Source organism: Amblyomma maculatum, chromosome 1 (assembly GCF_055883805.1).
Source record: "Amblyomma maculatum isolate TAMU_Amacu chromosome 1, ASM5588380v1, whole genome shotgun sequence".
NCBI lineage: Eukaryota > Metazoa > Arthropoda > Arachnida > Ixodida > Ixodidae > Amblyomma > Amblyomma maculatum.
Genome location: NC_139344.1, coordinates 346,550,219 through 346,569,687, shown reverse-complemented (window position 1 = coordinate 346,569,687; position 19,469 = coordinate 346,550,219). Strand labels below are relative to the sequence as shown.

The following is a 19,469-nucleotide window of genomic DNA, read 5'->3' as shown; positions in this document are numbered from 1 at the left end:
TATGATCTTCTTGCGCCCCCCCCCCCCCCCTTTTTTTTTTCTTTTACTATTGTGCTGCCTTTGATGCCTTTTTTTTTTTTTTTCCTCGAAATATCCATGTGCTTTTGGGCTAATTCTGGGATGAAAACACTGTATAATGTGCCAGTGCTGCTGTTTAAATCGAGCAATCGCCTCCTCAAACTGTTTTTTGTAGCTACTCTGTCTTTGTACCCTGTACAAAGAGAAATAAAATTTAATTGAATTTGATTTGAAATCTATGAAAACACATTCATGAATCTCTCGTTGCTTTAGCTTGTGCATGCATATAACCGTAGTAGTATCAGTATTAGTAGTGGTAGAGCGAACAGTAGAGGTGGGAGTAGTAGTAGGAACACTAATAGGAATGGTAGAAGCGGTAGTAATGCGAATAGCATTTGGAATAGTTGTGGTAGCAATATTAGCAGCGTCAGTATGGTAGTAGTGCAAATAATAGCGGTGGTTGTAATAGCATTAGCAGTAACAATAGAAGTGATAGTAGTAGCGGAGCAGCAGAAATAATGCAATCATGGCCATAATAGCGGTAAAGTTGCAGTGGTAGTAGTATTAGCAGTAATAGTAGCCGTTGTAGTGTCAATAGCAGGGCTAATATGGAAGTTTCGTACTTGTTGTAGCAGTAGTATTAGTAGCAGTATCAGCATGGCCGGCGGTAACGTTCCGTGCTGGTATTATTATTATTATTATTATTATTATTATTATTATTATTATTATTATTATTATTATTATTATTATTATTATTATTATTATTATTATTATTATTATTATTATTATTATTATTATTAGTAGTAGTAGTAGTAGTAGTAGTAGCAGTAGTAGTAGTAGCGTTATAGCGATAGTTGGGGGAATTATTGTGATGATAGTAGTACTGGTATTTATAGCAGTAGAAGACATCGCATAATTTTTGGATATCGAAGCTTGTCAGATTTGAGACATCGCTCGTGAAATGCTCCGATAGATTGACGCCCTCTTGATTTACACGTGATGAAACGTTCACTGCGCTGCGCGGCGTTTAGAGACGTTCTCTTTTTAACACGTTACTCTAGAGAGGTCTGGTAAAGTTATTTTGGTCGAGCTTATCTAAACTTAGGTTATAAAAAAAGGAAATATATTTTACTGTGTTACGGACAATGGACCTGAATGCACTGCGAAGAAAGAGATGAACGGTTCGAAATGATGGCAGGAATCAGGGTAGTTATGAGGTGCTTCGGCAGGTGTAACCCATGCTTATTCGCTGCCACAGATCCTCTACATCTGCAAAGCGCCGACGTTCCTGCCTACTAATGCTGAAGAACATTATGTTTGAGGGCTCACTAAAGACGCTATTGCTGGACAAGAGTAAGAAACGTGCTTACGTACGCGAGCTTCCATGAACGATGAGCTACGCTCGTTTCCCAGGGTGGCCTAGAACAGTGGAGAATCGACGAAGTATTGAGCTGCGGTTAAGGATCAAGCGTCCGAACAGTAACAGTAGTGTGTGCAACTCGTAATATCTTCGTGAAGCGCAGCTTTAATCGCGAGATGATGAAGTGTGGCAATTTGGACGAGCTGGTTAATTATGATACACGAATGTGGCACAAACTAAACGAAGAAGAAGGCAGACAAACACGAGCGCTGACTAATGCCAAATGAGAAGCGGGTTCTTCTTGGAGCGTTAGCTCTATTTCTAGCATTCTTAAAGGTTGCCTTATTCTGAAATTCGACGTTGAGCAAGAGATCGCATCGCAACAGCGCATGCCACGTATGCCACTCGCCAGCTCCCGAGGAGATGCATATTGAAAAGTTTGCCCGTATACACAAAGACGAGTGAGGAAAGCAAGGACGAGCGCTCATCCTTGTTTTCCTCACTTGTCTATAAGCGCAAACTTTTCCGTGTGCATATCACCCAACTCGCCCAACTTTCCACCCTCCTAAATGCAGAGGAGAAGAGTGGAGGGGGCTGTCTAAAGAGCAGCAATACGAACTCTGTTCTCAGGGCGGTGCAAAGAAAAGGCGCAGTACCTGTCACCTGAATCGCGCCACAAGGAAAGGGAGGAGGAAAGGAGTGAAAGTAGACAGGGGGAGAGCTGCCATAGTGGAAAGTTCCGGAATAATTTTGACCACGTGGAGTTCTTTAACCTGCACTGACATCACAAAATCATCACTGGCGTTTGAAGGACTTTATACGAACGCCGTTCTTAGGGTGCTGCTAACACAAATTGGAGTGGCGCGAACGGGCACCAGATTTGGTGGGCCAGCCACATAGTGCTGAAAGCGGCCTCTAAATTCTGCTGTCATTTCCCGGAGTTCTTCTTTACACTATGACAGCTTATTCTTTCTTTCGATCCCCCCTCTATCCATTTACGGCATGGTTTAGGTGTCGAGAGTGATAGATGCAGCTCCTTTCCTTTCTTCTAGAGCAATTTGCAGTTTTGTTTTCATTTGGTTTGTGGGGTTTAACACACCACCACCACCACCAACGCGACTCAGGCTATGAGACACTCCGTAGTGGAGGACTCCGGAAATTTCGTCACCTGGGGTTCCTTAACGTGCACTGACATCGCACAGCACACGTACTTCATGCTTTTTGCTTTCAACGAAAAGCGGCTGCTGAGGCCGTGATTCGATCCCGCATCCTTAACGTGCACTGACATCGCACAGCACACGTACTTCATGATTTTTGCTTTCAACGAAAAGCGGCTGCTGAGGCCGTGATTCGATCCCGCATCTGGAGGCGCTGCGATCGCCGCAGGTTGCAACCGTGTGGCACCTCGGCTCTTCAATGTTTTTTTAACTGTGTGCGGAAATATTGTTCTTTTGTGTACGAAACAAAGGACAATGACCCAGTGAGTACCTCCGGTGAGTGCGGAGTGATTTTCGTAGATCTGAAGTCATCGTTTTTCCGCCTGCAACAACGTTTTCTGCGACAGACTGCTAACCCTAACAACACCCAGACGCAGCTCAGCTGCTGCCCTGGCCGGGCTGTCAGGACGCACCATGCCGAAGCCGGCGTCGGTTCGCTCACACCCGAGTGGCGCAAGTGCGGGAGCTGTGGGTTCATCAAAAAGTGTAGGCACCAAAGAAACTGAAAGCAGCCTCCAAGAAAAGGCGTTCCGACGCCCAACGCGCGATGAAGAGGACGGAACGCATCAGCTGCCGAACGCGGACGCTGAGAGTGGTCTTTCTGTGGGACTCACTAAGACTAAGGAGCAGCACGCAAGCGACCAAATGGACACTGAAGACGAAAGTGAGAACGTCGGCGACTACGGCGACTGGACTTTAATCAAGAAACGGAAACCTCAAAGGAAAGTGAAGCCTGAACAGCTTCGTCTTGAACGGGTAAGTCGACCTCTCTTTCCACTCTCGATCAGGCCACTCAACCGAGTGCATGTGCATGATATACCTAAACAAGCCATTACAGAGGCGTTAGAAATGACCGCAAAAAGTTGGGAATTGGCAGATTTGGCTGCTTTCCGCTACGATGTGGTAGCAAATCGCGTCAAGGTCACTGTTAGAGATGAGGAACACGCAAATAGGCTCACCGCATTAACGCGACTGGCCGGGAAAGTGAACGGACGCGTCTGCACGTACGAGGTCACGATTGAACGAACGCCAACACGAGGCGAGGAAAAAAGTCGGGGCGTTATCAAGGTGCGTCCTGGTCAAACTATTGAGTACATCAAGGTTGACGCGCGTCTCCTAGGAAAGACAAACATGCTGCTGTTAAAATTCGATACAGAGCAGCTACCCAAAAGGCTCGTTTTTGATTACGAAATCACAAGGGTCTACGAGTACAGACCGAAAATTATTGCCTGCTATAACTGCCACGGACTGGGACATATTGCTAGGTATTGTCCAGCAGAAGAGGTTTGTAAGGAGTGCGGACGGCTGCACTCTAAAGACACAGAATGCGATCAAGAGTTATTCTGCGTCGCCTGCCAGAAACCGGGCCACATTTCAATCAATTCGTCTTGTCCTAGTCGTGTACCAAAAGAGCCTAAAGAAAATAAGCAGAACCCTGATGCAGTTAAGGGAGAAGTTACATGGGCAGACAAGGCGCGACAGAACTCGTCGACAGAAACTGCGCTGCCCCCTGTTTACCAACAACAACTGGAAGAGTTGCGAAAAGAAAATCAGCAACTTAGAGAAATGCTGGAGAAAGTCCTTGCAAGGCTACCACCGGAACAAGACGTTCATGCATCTCAGACGCAGCGGCAACATGCTTCAGCCTCGCCCACTGGGCAGATGCAACGCGTGCGTTCGAAAAGCCGGCATGGACGGTCGTCCAGTCGTAAAACAACTGCAAACTCCATAAAGCACCAACATACCGAAACATCACTGACTCAAACGCCAAAGACTCATCAGACGACAAAGGCACTTACCGCACAAGACTCGGCGTATGCGCAAATGCTGAGCATCATGAGGCAAGAGCGACACAACGAGACACAGCGTCTAGAAAAAAGCCTGCGGGATGAGTTTCAAACGATAACAAACGCGATACAGACTCAGATTGAAGCAATTTTTATAGAGTTGCACAAAAGCATCCAACACCAGAACGATGAGCCAAAAAGACGTAAGCCCGCAGAGGCGCAATAAGAATCAGATCAATATGTCTACAATGGAACTGCAGAAGTTTCACGCAGACTGGACCTACCCTAAGGAAACAAGTCAGAAAATTGAAGCCTCTGGTCATCCTTTTGCAAGAAACAAGAGGACCTTGCACTATTCGGGGTTACCGTACATTTCAGCAGCCTACCATACTTCACCAGAACAGAGGAAACCAACATGCACAGGGTCAAGCTGCTCTCCTTGTCAGAAACGAATGCACAGCAACCGAATTACAAATTCCTGATCTAAGTAATGAGTTCAGAGAAGTAATCGCTGTTAAAATGTGTCCTCCTGGGGAGCGGCCCATGGTGGCAGTCTCCGTGTATTATAGGCCTCTGACTGGCAGTCATAATACCGACTCATACGGGTGGCTCGCCAAAGTCCTGGCCCTGTCAGGAAGCCTCCCCATCCTGGTGGGAGGAGACTTCAATGCTAAGCACCCGACTGGGGCTACGCCACAGCTGACCTAAGGGGACGCATGCTGCACGACACTGTAGAAATGTCTGGTCTATACATATACAACATCCCGGACACACCAACGCGCATAGGACTACACGCCCGACAACGAGATACGACACCAGACCTGACGTTGGCCACACCAGGATTCATCAGGCAATGGGAAGTCGAACAGACAACATGGGGAAGCGACCACTTACCAATTTTGATCACCCTTAACCGAAAAAAGATTCGTGAAAAAAAGCAAACGGTTACCATCGACTGGGAAAAGTTTCGGACAGCCACTGGCGGCAACTTCATGGACTTCGCGCAATTCAGTGCCATGGTTGCGGAAGCACGGCCATGGTGCCGAGACACAATAATATGTGACGACACTACCACACACATGGATAGGCACCTTGCCAACTTGTGGCGAAAGGTCAATATCCTTACGCAACAATACAGATATAAAGGAAAGCGCCACAGGGATCTCATGAGCCTTAAGCGCCAATATCGACTCATCAAGGAGTACCAGCAACAGCTCGAAACAGATTCATGGCACAGCACTTGTGCGACGCTCGGACGCAAACCCGGCCTTAAAAAGCTGTGGGGAATTCTACGAAGCCTGCTGGGGAAAAAGAAAAGCACACCACCACTGGCAGAGCTGTTCCTGCGCGAGAACCCAGCTGCACTCGAGGAAAAAGTGATCCACACGTTCTTCCCGCATGCTTCTGAGATACCCACGTCACCATTGCCGGCGATCACGATTGACAACACAGTGATGGAACTTGAAAAACCATTTACATTTGGCGAGCTATTGGCAGCATTAGTCCACGGCAAACCGAAATCGGCTCCAGGACACGACGGAGTAACATGGCAGGAGCTCAAAAATCTTAGCGACGAAGCCCAAGATCAGCTCTTAACTATCATAAACGATTCATGGGAATCAGGAGTGGTGCCAGATGCACTAAAGCTATCATTGATATACCCCATACCGAAATCAGGGAAGGACCACACAAAACCAGAGAACCTACGGCCAATAGCTCTCACATCCACTATCTGCAAATTGATTGAGCGAATGATAGCCGCAAGAATACAGCATTATATCGAATACGTACAGCCTGGGTTGCATCCAGCCCAGGCTGGATTCCGTCCGAATATGGGCACGCATGATTGCCTTTGGCTGCTCCGCAGGGTAATCAACCGCAGGTCTCGCAAACAGACACCAGATTACATCCTCGCGGTTGATATGCGCAAAGCATTCGACAATGTAAACCAACAGGTAATCCTACAAGAATTAGCAAAAAGATATCCCAGCCAAAAAGCATACAATTGGATATGCAGCTTCCTTCAAAGTAGACCTATTAGGCTTCATGGCAAAGCTTCGGGATGGAGCCCCAGAACCTATTACTTGGATAGGGGCGTGCCCCAGGGCTCTATCCTCGGGCCTTTGCTTTTTAACTTGGCCATGACCCGCGTAGCAGAAGCGCTCGAGCGAGACACTTCGGCCCGCTTCACCATCTACGCAGATGATGTCACCATATGGACAGAAGCAGTGGATTACCCAAATGAAGAAGTCATGCAGACGGAGCTCCAAGCAGCAATCTTCAGCCTCACTGACAGCTTGGAAGCATTGGGGCTACAGCTCTCACCTGAAAAGACACAACTCATAAGCATAGACGGCAAGAATTCTACAAACGCCAAAAAGCAGATTATACTGCATCTTGGACAACACAACATCACGTCTGCAAATGGGCAGACAAAAATCTTGGGGGCACAGATTTCTAGTTGCAACAGTCCTCGTAAATGGATTCGTACATTGCAACGTAACTGGACCCCGATGTTGCATATGATTCGCCGGATTTCAAACAAATACGGTGGAGCCCGGCAAAAATCGTGCCAAACACTGTCTAGAGCGGTTGCTGTAGGCAGGATTCTGTACGGGGCACCTGTCTATGAGTTTTCTAATCGCGACGTTAAAGACATCGAAAAGCTACACAGGGCCACTCTTCGCACCATTACTGGGCTTCCTAAGCACACGAGAAATGAAGAGCTGCTTAAAATGGTCAGCATACCACCCATACAAGACATTATAAGAGAAGCAAAAATAAGAATGCGATCCCGACTGGAAAACACGACTCAAGGGCAGCAGATCATGGCATGGGACAACCGAATCAATATTGCTCCGAGGCCCCTGGGGACAGACACTTCACCCCCGTGGGAGGCGCCGGTAATCGCACTAAGGCCACAACGACCTATTAGTAGGCGGAATGTGGTGGCTAGGCAACTTTTAGCACAGAGAACTGCCCTCACAAGACCACTCAATACAATAGACATCTACACTGACGCTGCAATTAGAAATGAAAGGGTGAGTGTGGCATGGGTGTGTGTGCCAGCGCCTCAGCACAACGGACAGCACACGTGCCACCTACCTGGAGGAACAATTATACACTCCGAGTTGCTTGCCATATGGGGAGCCATAAATACTATTACGACCGCCGCAGCCAGAAAAGATAACTTCAATGGTTATCGAATTTTAACCAAATTATATGCAGCGATTGCAGAGCTGACGGCACCAACTACAGACGACGCAGTGGCCAAGGACATCAGAAAGAGGCTGAAGGGAATGCGGGAAGCTGGAATAGAAATTCAAATTATATGGACACCGGGACATACTGGCACGGACGGGGGAAACGCAGCCGCGCAAGCGGCCGCCGCGCAAGCGGGTGGGCTTGCTGAAACGTACAATGCCCCACACCCCAACTCCATGCCTAAACCGATAGACTTAAATCCTTACCAAAGAATGCTCACTAAAGGCTCCTCTGGTAGATCGATGATGCACTATGTACGCACCAAAATAAAACACGACAGTAAGCTTAGATTACATGAAGCGACACCAACGCCGGTGTTTGAGGACACGAAAGGGCTCACTCGACCACAAGAAATATTTCTCAACAAAGTAATAACAAACGCTGCTTACACACCGCACATACTTGGCAAGTGGTTTCTCCGAAGACACGAAACACTCAAGCACAACATATGCACGCACTGTCAGGAACAGTGTACAGCAGACCTAGAACATCTTATATGGCAATGTCCATCGTTTTCACAAGGAAGAAACAAAATTACGCATATTCCACACGACGACATGCCCACATTAGCAGGTCAGGTTATTTCAAGCACCGAAATACAACACTCCATTGCTACATACGGCAGTGAGAGCGGCCTGCTTCGAGTAGTGTGAGAGAGGTCGATTTAGGCCGCATGGCAAGCAACAAGCAACAGCTTGAAGAACCGTTAAGACGAAGAAGTTACACTCCCATCCCTCCTAACTCCCCAAGAATCCAAACAGAGGCCGAGAGCCATCCCATCCTTTCAATAAAGGCTTCATTCATTCATTCATCCCGCATCTTTTGGGAACAGTAGTCGTACGCCATAACCATTGCTCCACCCCGATGGGAAAATTTTGCTAATAAGTATAGAAATCGTGGCAGTTTACTGCAGTGATCATAAGGCTTTTTTCGCAACCATTACAGTCCTGAAGAAATCAATAAAGTGAACATATTTCAAACCGGTGTGGTGTTGTAACAACAGTGCTATCGCTCGACACTGTGCAGGAGCGTTGAACCCCTCTTTAGTTCCTTGTTCCGAAGCCCAAAATATTGCAGATCCTTAATGTCATTTCTTTTGCTTTTTTTCTTTTTGGCGTTTTACTGTTTTTTGTCCTCTGTTTCTTTTTTTTCGTTCTTTTGTTTTATGTTTTTGTTGTTGAGATCACATGGTGCTTTATTTTTGTTTCTCTGCCGCTATTTATTGGCTTGGGTAAGAAGACGAGACCAAAAAAAAAAAAAAAAAACTGGTAGGTTGAATTGCTAACCCTTAAATTTCTCATATATCTTCTTTTTCGAGCAAGTATTATGTTTGTTAATTTACTTTAAATGCTTTCCTGTCGTTTTCGACGATACATTTTTCAAAAATCCTTGCTTCGCCCTATTATTTTGTCGTAATCTCCTGTCAAAATTTCCATGTTCTCCTTGGCCAATCCCACCCTGTCAGTATGTGCCATGTTTCAAAAGCCCAAAAGAAGAAGAACCGCTTTTTAGTTGGCAGCAGTACAGTGATACAGAACACATTGAGAAGCCTTCTAGAACACTGTACCAGTTGTCAGCAATTGTGCTTGTCTTTCTTCAGTCTTCTTCGTTCCATTTGAACTACATTTTTGTATCGTGATTTCAGGCTACCATTAGCATGGTATTTATCTCTTTTTGTGAGAAAGGACCGTACCCTGGCGGTAAATTAGCTGGTGGCAACAAGAGCCAGCTCAATTGCTTACTCCGCCAAGTCCCTCACCCTCCCCCCATTTCAAATTTCCTCATGTCGACGTGGTATCATGAGAGGCAGCGCGTATAAGTATATATCAGCTTGTTTAAGCGCCATTGCAACCTATAAATTCGCATTCGTTTCAGTAATTTTGTACGGCGTCATCGTACATAAGGGCTGCGCTGAAGCTAAAAGCCCAGTAAAAAGGTGTGTGCGCAAACAATCCTTTTTACCATAGTCTCCGGCCCAGCGAAGCAGTCCCATGCCTGGATGGAAAGAAAGAAAGAAAAATTAAAAATTGTCAGAAGCACAGCAATCGATCTAATTGCGTCAAGCCTTGATTGATTTTTGTGTTTGCTGAGTGCCAGTCAAAAAGCTGTTAAGGAAGACGAATCGCTTTTGCAGTAAAGAGGAATATATGTGAAAAAAGCAAGCGCAGCAAAGAGATTGTGTTGCTGCGCTTTGCTTTGTAAAAAGCAAAGAGACGGCTTGTTGGTACATTTTTACACACACACACACACACACACACACACACACACACACACACACACACACACACACACACACACACACACACACACACACACACACACACACACACACACACACACACACACACACACACACACACACACACACACACACACACACACACACACACACACACACACACACACACACACACACACACACACACACACACACACACACACACACACACACACACACACACACACACACACACACACACACACACACACACACACACACACACACACACACACACACACACACACACACACACACACACACACACACACACACACACACACACACACACACACACACACACACACACACACACACACACACACACACACACACACACACACACACACACACACACACACACACACACACACACACACACACACACACACACACACACACACACACACACACACACACACACACACACACACACACACACACACACACACACACACACACACACACACACACACACACACACACACACACACACACACACACACACACGCACGCACGCACGCACGCACGCACGCACGCACGCACGCACGCACGCACGCACGCACGCACGCACGCACGCACGCACGCACGCACGCACGCACGCACGCACGCACGCACGCACGCACGCACGCACGCACGCACGCACGCACGCACGCACGCACGCACGCACGCACGCACGCACGCACGCACGCACGCACGCACGCACGCACGCACGCACGCACGCACGCACGCACGCACGCACGCACGCACGCACGCACGCACGCACGCACGCACGCACGCACGCACGCACGCACGCACGCACGCACGCACGCACGCACGCACGCACGATACACCCTATATTGAAATTTGAGCTCAGCTATTTAAGCCTTTTTGCGATATATTCAAGCAAAGAATTCGGGATATGCTTGTATGTCTGTATGTGCAAATAAAGGGACTTTGTAATGGGCCAAAGAGTATTTCTCAGAAAATACAGGAGGAGTAAAAACTTTATTTTCGTCAACAGTAAGTAGTAAAGTATTGTGGAGTTATAGTCCCATCAAGTGGCCATGAACTCATGGCGCTCGGTGACTTCTAGGGCTCTTGTCAGGACCCGACGGGTAACGCCACAGCCCGGTTGACGAATTATCGGGCGTAATTGCGGGTCGCCTCGTTCCTGGATGGGATGAGTGCGCTGGGACCCAGGTCAATTGGATCTGGCGGAGTTGGTGATTGGTGGAATGAAGGAGGGATAGGACGACGGCGCAGACGCGGCCTTTGACGAAGTTAATAAAAATAAATTGGTTCACAGGAAGGGAAAGGCGCGGTAACTGTCACACTTGTTCTGTGGACACCCGAACCGCGCCGTAAGGGAAGGGAGGAAGGTGGGAGTGAAAGTGGAAAGAGAGAAAGGGGAGCCGTAGTGGAGGGCTACGGAGTAATTTCGACCACCTGGGGATCTTTAACGTGCATTGACGAAGTTGCGAATTGCAATTTTGGAATCACCGAAGATGGTCTCTGCAGAGATGGAGGCTATCGCCAAGGCTATATGGCCGCCTCTTCGGCCTCTTCAGATGATCTGACAGGGATGGAGCACGCAACCAACGACCGTCCATCAGTGGTTGACTACCACGAAAGAATAAGCATCGCGTCGTAGTATTAGGTTGCGTCGACATAGACTGCTGTCTGATCTGACGAATATTTTTTTGTGCGGGGACTTAGTCCTGTCCTTGCGGCAAGCGATATGATACAATGTGTGCATGTTCTTAGAGAGAGGGGTAACGATGAGGTTACTATGGGTGTGAGGTGGAAGTTGTGCCTTGTCAGCGACGGTCGCTTCTAAGCTTATTCTTCCCTTGTCGAGTATGTGACGTCCCATGGGGGCGCGTTTGAGGCGCTCGTACTGAGATATGAGATTAGCTTTCACGAGCTCCGTTACAGCGTTATAGATCCCTAATGCCAGGAGTTTGTATATATGGGTTCTGGTGAGGGAGGTGAAGAGCCGCCTTGTATGCCTGTCCAATAAGACAGTCAACGCGGTCCCGTTCCCGGCAGCTAAGGTAGTGGTAAGGGATGGTATATGCTAGGTGACCGATAACAAATGCCTGGACCAGACACTCTAAGTCAGCCTCCCGCATACATTTCCGTTTAGTGCCACGAATGAGTGGCGCAGAGCTCGTGTCTCTTTCTCTTCTTCTCAGAAATTGTCTTTGGCCCGTGGCTCCGTCGTGGCTCGTGAAACAGCTGCGCTCTAAAAGGAGCGATCGGGGCTTTGTAGCTCACCCGAATGAGCATTGCGGCTCACTCTCATGCGCCTCATCAATTTTTACGTAGCTCCTGCAGCCACATATTCCTACCTCAATCCAGGGCGCACCTCACTTAGTTCATTTCCGGCATCTAAGAAGTGCGGAGTTGAATTTAGAGTGCTTGCTTCTATGCAGACCTTAAGAAGGGTCTTATTTATCAATAGGAAAATGAATTATTCTTAGGGGTGCCAAATTACTATCCCACTCGCATCAAGGAAGCCACACTAGTTCGTACATGAACTAGGGAGCTGTTGATTGCTACACAGTACTACGAAGGTAAGGTCAACACTTGGTGAGCCTGATCGTGGAGCAAGTTTCTTGCACAATTATATTGATGCATGCAGTATAATAGCCCGGCTTTGCAATGATGGTGACACTCGGCATGGTGGCCGTGCATTAGTGATACCCAGTGGACACAAGTTTTGCGCATAATGTGTTCTCGCAATTTCACAATTCTATCACTAGCTGCCTGTTGTGATTGTCTCTTTTTGCGTGCACTGTATAAAGACAGTACATAACCGGTGTCTTGTAACAAAATATTATAGAAGGGAAAGCAAACGCAGCCAAGGGGGCTACTCAAAACAAAAGTGGCGGGACAAGATGGAGAAATTTGTTGCGATAGTGTCGCCACAGCTGGTACAATGCAAGGCCCTGCTGTGGGCGCAATATATTCGAGCAAAACAATTTCGAATTGTCAAGAACAGCATCCATTTTTCTTGTTAGTCCAGGAAAACGTTTTTGTTCCAGAAAATGCAGTCCTTCGCTTAAATGTTTACCCACTTACGTCACTCACCTTTCCGAATGAGCCAGACCGGGAGCATTCCTGTGAATAGTCTGGAAACCTTCCTTCCAGGATTCGACTCATGCAGGGCACGTGCTGTAAGAAGTGCGTACACTTCATTTTGGTTTAGTGCACGCAATGCGTACCTGTGAGGTTCTTATCTGATTTTTCTACATAATGTTTCTCTGGTCCGCCCTTCTGCACATCGGTCCGCCCATGCGTAGCTTACCCACCCGCTCGCCTGTTTGCCCGCCCGTCAATTCGTTTACCCGCACGTCCGTCCGTTCATCCGTCCGTTCGTCCGTCCATGAGCAAACGTTCTGATCTACATGAATCTGACACGTGCGTGATCAGATGCTTCAACACACGAAACGGACGTGTACCGTCTTTGCCGAAGGTACTCGGGCTGCCTGGCTTCTCTTCTCAGTCTTATAGTGGCGCACTTATCATTTTATCCGCTCTCTCTGTAAGATAAAGATAACCCCTAATACGACCTCACATATTCTTTTGTCTTGAGAGCTACCTTAAGTGATAAACTCTACGACTGAGAAGCAAGCCATCTAAGACGGTACCGCCTCTGTTCGCTGGCACAATCCTGTGCAGGGAGTGCCGCTCACAGGTGTACCCGCATTGGAGTTGCAAAGCTTACCGAGAATTCGTTCCAGTTCCGTTCAACGACATCCAAGTGGCGGCGCAGGCGCATGAAATTTGTGGCGCAGTTCATCATCACTGCACAGAATGCAAAAAAAAAATGATATCGCATAAGTTGCTCACAGGCACTGGTAAGGACCAGCACTACAAGCTCGAATAAGACCCGGAAGGTCGATGCAGATGCGTAATAAACAGACGAAGGCATCATGCTCCTTGGTCAGAGATACGGTGCCTGGGGGTGTACCCATTAAGATTTCACTATAGCAGGTACGTCCGGGGCAGATAAGGAGTCCCGATTCTCCTTTATGCAGTATTGGGTATGTGTGATTTGCTATGGTCTTTCCAGTTGTGATGTATGGATGCGAGAGTTGGACTGTGAAGAAGGCTGACCGCCGAAGAATTGACGCGTTTGAATTGTGGTGCTGGCGGAGACTCTTGAGAGTTCCTTGGATGGCCAGAAGATCAAATCAGTCGATATTGTCGACCATAAACCCTGACTGCTCATTGGAGGGTCAAATTCTAAAGTTGAAGCTCAGCTGCTTTTGTCTTCTGATGAGAAGAGAGGAGTCGCTGGAGAAAGAATTCATGTTGGGAAAGGTTGAGGGTCACCGGAGAAGTGGTAGGCAGCGAACGCGATGGTTAGATGGCATCCTCGAGGCACTGCAGATGAAGTTATGTGATGTTAGGAAGATAGTGAGAGACCGGGAAGCGTGGCGTGATATGGTCCATAGGGTCACGAACAGTCGGACCCGACTGAATGACTGAACTGAACTGAACTGATTTGCTTTGCAACTGGAGGGCACCCTAAGCAAACTTTAAAAGTTCTCACCTACAAAATAAAAACACCTTGATCTTGGCGCATGATAGCCTGAGTTGCTTATGCGCCAAAAAACCCAGCACAACAACAACAACAACCTAAATACATGACTCAATCACTTTTTTCACGAAGTCTCCGTGGCAACTTAGCTTCAATGGCAGAATTTCAAAAGCAAACAAAACGAAGGTAACATAGGCAGAGTAAACACTCCTTCATTGAGAGGGCGTATTATATCCCAGTTAAGCCTTTTTCACGAGACCTATCGAATAGTTGGGATTAGGCGAGCTTCGGGCTGCTACGAAGAAACCTGCTTGTAGGTAAACGAACAGACTTGATCTACGAGCAACCAAGTTGAAAGCACAATATAAGTTTTAGGTAAAATTTGAGCTATTTATTTTGCGTTTGCAATTTATGTAATCGATTCGAGATATGTGCCCATAGAGCTTCTTGGATCTTCAAACGTCCCATTAAAATCCACTGAGAACATATGACCACAGTAGTATATAAGGCGGGTGTAGTTATGGAATTTTGTGTCAGGGCTATCAGTAAGCTGCGTCTTCCATGTGATATGCGAATACGATCTTATTTCGGGAAACACGAAGGAAGACTCAGTGGCTAGAGAACCTTTTATATTCTGGCCTTCCATTCTTGGGGTCTGATACTTGCTCTCTCTTAAGCTCCAAACGTGTTGTCAAGGATGAGAGATGTAGGTTGTGGCAATTCATGTAAGGTCTGAAGTGTATTACATTGAGCCACTATCGTTGTTTACAAATACAGGGTGTCGCAAAAGAAATCTAAATGCTCTGATTCAGCATGCGTGCTTGGGAGCAAAATGCCCATAGCTCTTTCCACATAGCATTGGCTGTAAAGGCAATCCATTAAGCATGTGCGGCCGCGCGATGATAATGTAATTCGCTGTTTATTAGTATGCCCTAAGCGTCACATATTTAGAACTGGATTGAAAGATTGGGAGGAGACTTAAGCTCCGCCTTAAGATAATGACGCAATAGCAGCCTGTGGTGATCTGTGATGCTCCCGCAGCGAGAAATCAAAAGACGCACCGTTTAAAGTGTGAAGTCCACATGCTAAGCGGAGAACACTGACGAGAAAGTTTTCGCGTGCTAGTTGGCGCATTATTGAGATTTCATTTTAGCGTACAAAGGAAAACACGGGAAAGAACGAAGTTACAAGACTCGATGCTCTGTCCTGTCACTTCGTTCCTTCTTGTGTTTATCTGTCTGCGCTATATCCCAATTGCGGAGAACACTGAAGCCACAAATATGCGTTATGCCTAAGCGAATGTTCAGCACTGAGAAATTAATAGAAGATAACGCGCAGGTTCTGGCACTTGCTGTCTGGTGAAGAAGCAGCGTACGTCAAATGGAGGAAATTCCATTAGTCGCCACATAAGGGTGCGACATGCCACTTCAAGCAAAGGGGATATGAACAAACATGCACTCTGCTACTCGCTTAATTTTCCTTTTAGTAATTTTTTTAGAGTATTACGTGATAAAGTAACTCAGCTGCCTATTAGGGGTACTTGTACTTATGGAATTCCTCCGTAAACCTAAACTATACTTTATAACATGCAGTTGTATAATGTCATATTGTATGAAAGGCCACCCGCATAGCATATAAAGCCCCGGTGGTCCCTAAACTGTCCGCGCATCCCTTGCGCGGGCTTTTCGGCAGCGCACCGGCTCACAACACTATGGTCGTTGGTTCGACAACTGCATAAAATTCTAGAAAATTTTAAGAAAAGTAAGTTATTTTTATGTTTAAATCATTTTAGGTATGCTGTTGATGTTTATTCGTTTAGATCACACACTTTCAAATCACTTTTATTCCACGAGTGACGTCATGTTTAACGTGGACGTTGTGGAGTGTCCGCGCCATTTCCGGGTTTTCTGCCACGCGAGATAGTGCGACTGCATGGGAAGCAACGTTGCGGCTACAAGTTTGTGTCAGTGCAGTAGGATGTGGTTGCTGTTTCCTTTTTGGTTTCTCAGCCGTTATAGTGGATAGTAAAACGTAACCTACCACCAGAGCATGCTGCAATTCCACGTGGAAACGTATCTGCCAAAGCGCACCTGCAAATTGTGCCATGTCATCTGGTCTAGAGGGATCACAAGCAATCCACCGACCAATCAAGGACAACAAACAGGAGGGGACGATATGCTGCCACAATACGCAACTTGAGTCCGTGTAACTGAGAACGTGCAAAATGTCAGCGCATTCCGAGTTCGCTTTTTTGTTTTAAAGAAATCAGCCATTTTTTGACAGATACACTGTGGATTGGGACTTGCACAGTGAGGCAGGACGCACAGTGACTTGGGACAGTGAGGCGGAGTATGCCCTCATACCTTGCATGCACTCAGCTGTCATCCTGGATGGGTCGGCATAGACGAGGCCTTTGCGGAACTCTACGAAGGTGCTGGGGGCGCCGTTCGTGACAGAAAGGGCGAACGCCAGTAATAGCGCCAGCGCGAGGCCTAAAGTGGCAGACCGCATCTCGATTCTCTAGATATGGCCTGTAGCGTCGTTGCCCCTGCGCGTGGTTTCGGCGATTCTGCTGTTCACCACAGTGCGCCTGGGCTACGTTCTAGTGAGGATCCTCGCATTATTCCGTTTCCAGGTGACCACGTGGGCACACAACGTTGACAGAATGACTGATTGCTCAAGTCCGACAGCGCTGATGCCACATATACCGAGAACTTTTCCCTGCGTGCGAAGCTTGTCGAGTATGGCGTGAAAGCGCTTAAGGACAGGCTGGCACGAAGGCCTTTTCTCGCGAATGGCACGGAAGATCGGCGATGACAGTTATGGAGAATATGCACTATACCGCTGGCTGTCGCCGGATGCTTCTGAACCCGAAATGTATGCGTGGTATGGAGTTTGGCTATGGGGCATCAAGCTGTTGCTATCATTTTCTTTGCATGCTTCCAGTTCTCCTCGACAGCTGTACTAATAGCTGAACGCGTGGAACTGTCGTCGCGGGAGTTGATACCGCAGGGAGGTCTTCCGTCTTTACGCCTGCCATGATCAATTTCAAGAGGATACAGACTAAAAAAAAAAAAGGTGAATGAAAATGACTGACGCTAGAGCGTAGCTGAACTGGGGATGATCGAAAGCGAAATTCTGAAGGCCTATGCCAACGTTGCTTTGGGAAACTCACTTTACATGTTCACGGGCGTTTATTAATGCACTGAGAAGTTAGAAGCAAGGTTACGCATTGCGATCAGGACACGCTTGGTAAAGCACGAATGACAGGAGAGGAACTTCAAGCGTCACGCACGTTAGCCATCTTGTGTGTTGTAGAGCGTTTTTATTTTCGGATTCATAGAACCACATAAATCTGTGGTTGCAAATACTCAGTAATGCCTTCTTGATGACGGCTTCTGGGCCACCTGTCAAAAAAAAAAAAAAAAAAAAAGAAAGAAAAAGACGTGCTAGCCCTGCAGGCCTAAAGGCGCAAAAATGGCATTGAGTAAACACCATTATATGCACGTCGTTGCAAATTAGGTACCTGAAACTAAGTGCTTGATTGCTGAGGGGATTCATTTCAATTTCAGCCTCTAAATTTGGCTCAATACGAGGCCGGTACATTCGCGAAAAAAACGTTTCCAAATACGGTTTGCCCGACTCACAGAAATGGTTCACCCATTACTAAAGTTGCGGCTGGACACGTCATTTTAGTCAGGCGGCTGTAAACAGTAGAAGGCACGACTTTCTAAATGAGTTAAAATGATGGACAGTCCTACCATAAAAGAGGCAACACCCACTACTGATTATCTAGCACTCATTGGACTATATTTATTCTCACAGACAACTAGTGAATTACAACTCGTAAAAATAAAACTAGTAAGGGGTTCGCTTCTTCGTTCCAGATTTTCTGCCAACAAGCTAACGAACTTTGAGAAAGTGCTCTGGATAAAATAGTACGGTCATAAAAAGCGTGAAACATTGTCATTATGCTTAATGTAAGATGAATGCTCGAGTGTTTTACTGGACAAACTAAAACGTCTTATAAAACATTGCGTTACCTCTTCGCCTTCACTTTTCCATATATTTCAAATATATATTTCCGCAATCAAACGCGAAAGTACCAGAATATTCGCTCTACTAGCAGGATTTTTTACGAGCGGTAGCGTAAGGTTACGTCGTTTGTATTCAATGAAGCATCATACTCGGCTGAACTCACCGAGGCTTAACTGTCCACTTTTCCTTTCAGCTCCGCGATGAACTGAAAGCTTCTCGAAGGGTTTGCCCGTCTCCAACTCACAGACAGAAAAGGCGCCGTGAGGTTCCGCATTGCAGTGGGGAATAGGCTTCCCCGCCCTGAAAAGCAGGCTGTATTTCCATTTCTTGAAAACTAGAAACACTGCATCGGTCATTGGAGATCGGGCCCGAGCTCAGGTTTTCAAGGGTAGGTGAAGAGACGGAATAAATGTTCACGCCTGGTCGCGAATGTTCCTGCTCATGGGAAATTCAGCTTGAAAGGGAATTGGACGTAATGCGTCCAAACGGTTAATTACTTCAAGTCAATTAGATTGTCCTCATATTTCATAATTAACATAGTACCTTTTCTAATCGCAACGCTTTGATTAGTCAATTTTTTTCCCACAAGATATCGCTTTTAATCGCTTACTTTCTTATAAAAAATTAGCTGGTGGTTTAACTTTGTTTAACCCTGGAAACCGGGTTAAGTAGAGAAATATGGGAGAGGTCTTTGCCCTGCAGTGGGTATAGTCAGGCTGATGATGATGAACCCTGGAAAGAATCGTAAGCTTCATGTTCGTGGCTGCGCCCATTGCCAAGCTTGAATTAAACACATAGTGCATTTCTCCAAACGTAAGGCCCGTTCTTCATCGGTCTCTTCGGCACGCCGTCTTTTCAGGCCCTCATTCCGACGTGCGTTCTTCGCGTTCCGACGCGCTGCTGTAGCAGGTTGTTCGTCCTCTTCCATATCGTGCAGTGTTGTAACCCGAGGACTCCTATTTATGCACGTATCGCC

The 19,469-nt window shown here is 46.9% G+C and overlaps 1 protein-coding gene across 1 annotated transcript; it reads right to left on the bottom strand.

Moving 5' to 3' along the window:
• Positions 1-1,877: 1,877 nt before the first annotated feature.
• On the bottom strand, positions 1,878-16,966 carry LOC146207676 (uncharacterized). Its single transcript, XM_084577188.1, has 4 exons — positions 16,819-16,966; positions 13,637-13,716; positions 13,000-13,083; positions 1,878-1,943 (listed from the first exon to the last, which is right to left on the bottom strand). The coding sequence occupies exons 1-4, from the start codon at positions 16,964-16,966 to the stop codon at positions 1,878-1,880; spliced, it is 378 nt and encodes a 125-aa protein (XP_084433314.1).
• Between the last annotated feature and the right edge of the window lie 2,503 nt (positions 16,967-19,469).

Excerpts from the sequence above, each read along its gene's own strand:
- LOC146207676 (XM_084577188.1), bottom strand. The coding sequence starts at position 16,966 with ATGCGGTCTGCCACTTTAGGCCTCGCGCTGGCGCTATTACTGGCGTTC. Across the intron at positions 13,717-16,818 it reads GACAGCTGAGTGCATGCAAG|TGATGATGAACTGCGCCACA; the intron begins GTATGAGGGCAT and ends CATTCTGTGCAG. Across the intron at positions 13,084-13,636 it reads GGAACTGGAACGAATTCTCG|CACGTGCCCTGCATGAGTCG; the intron begins GTAAGCTTTGCA and ends CACTTCTTACAG.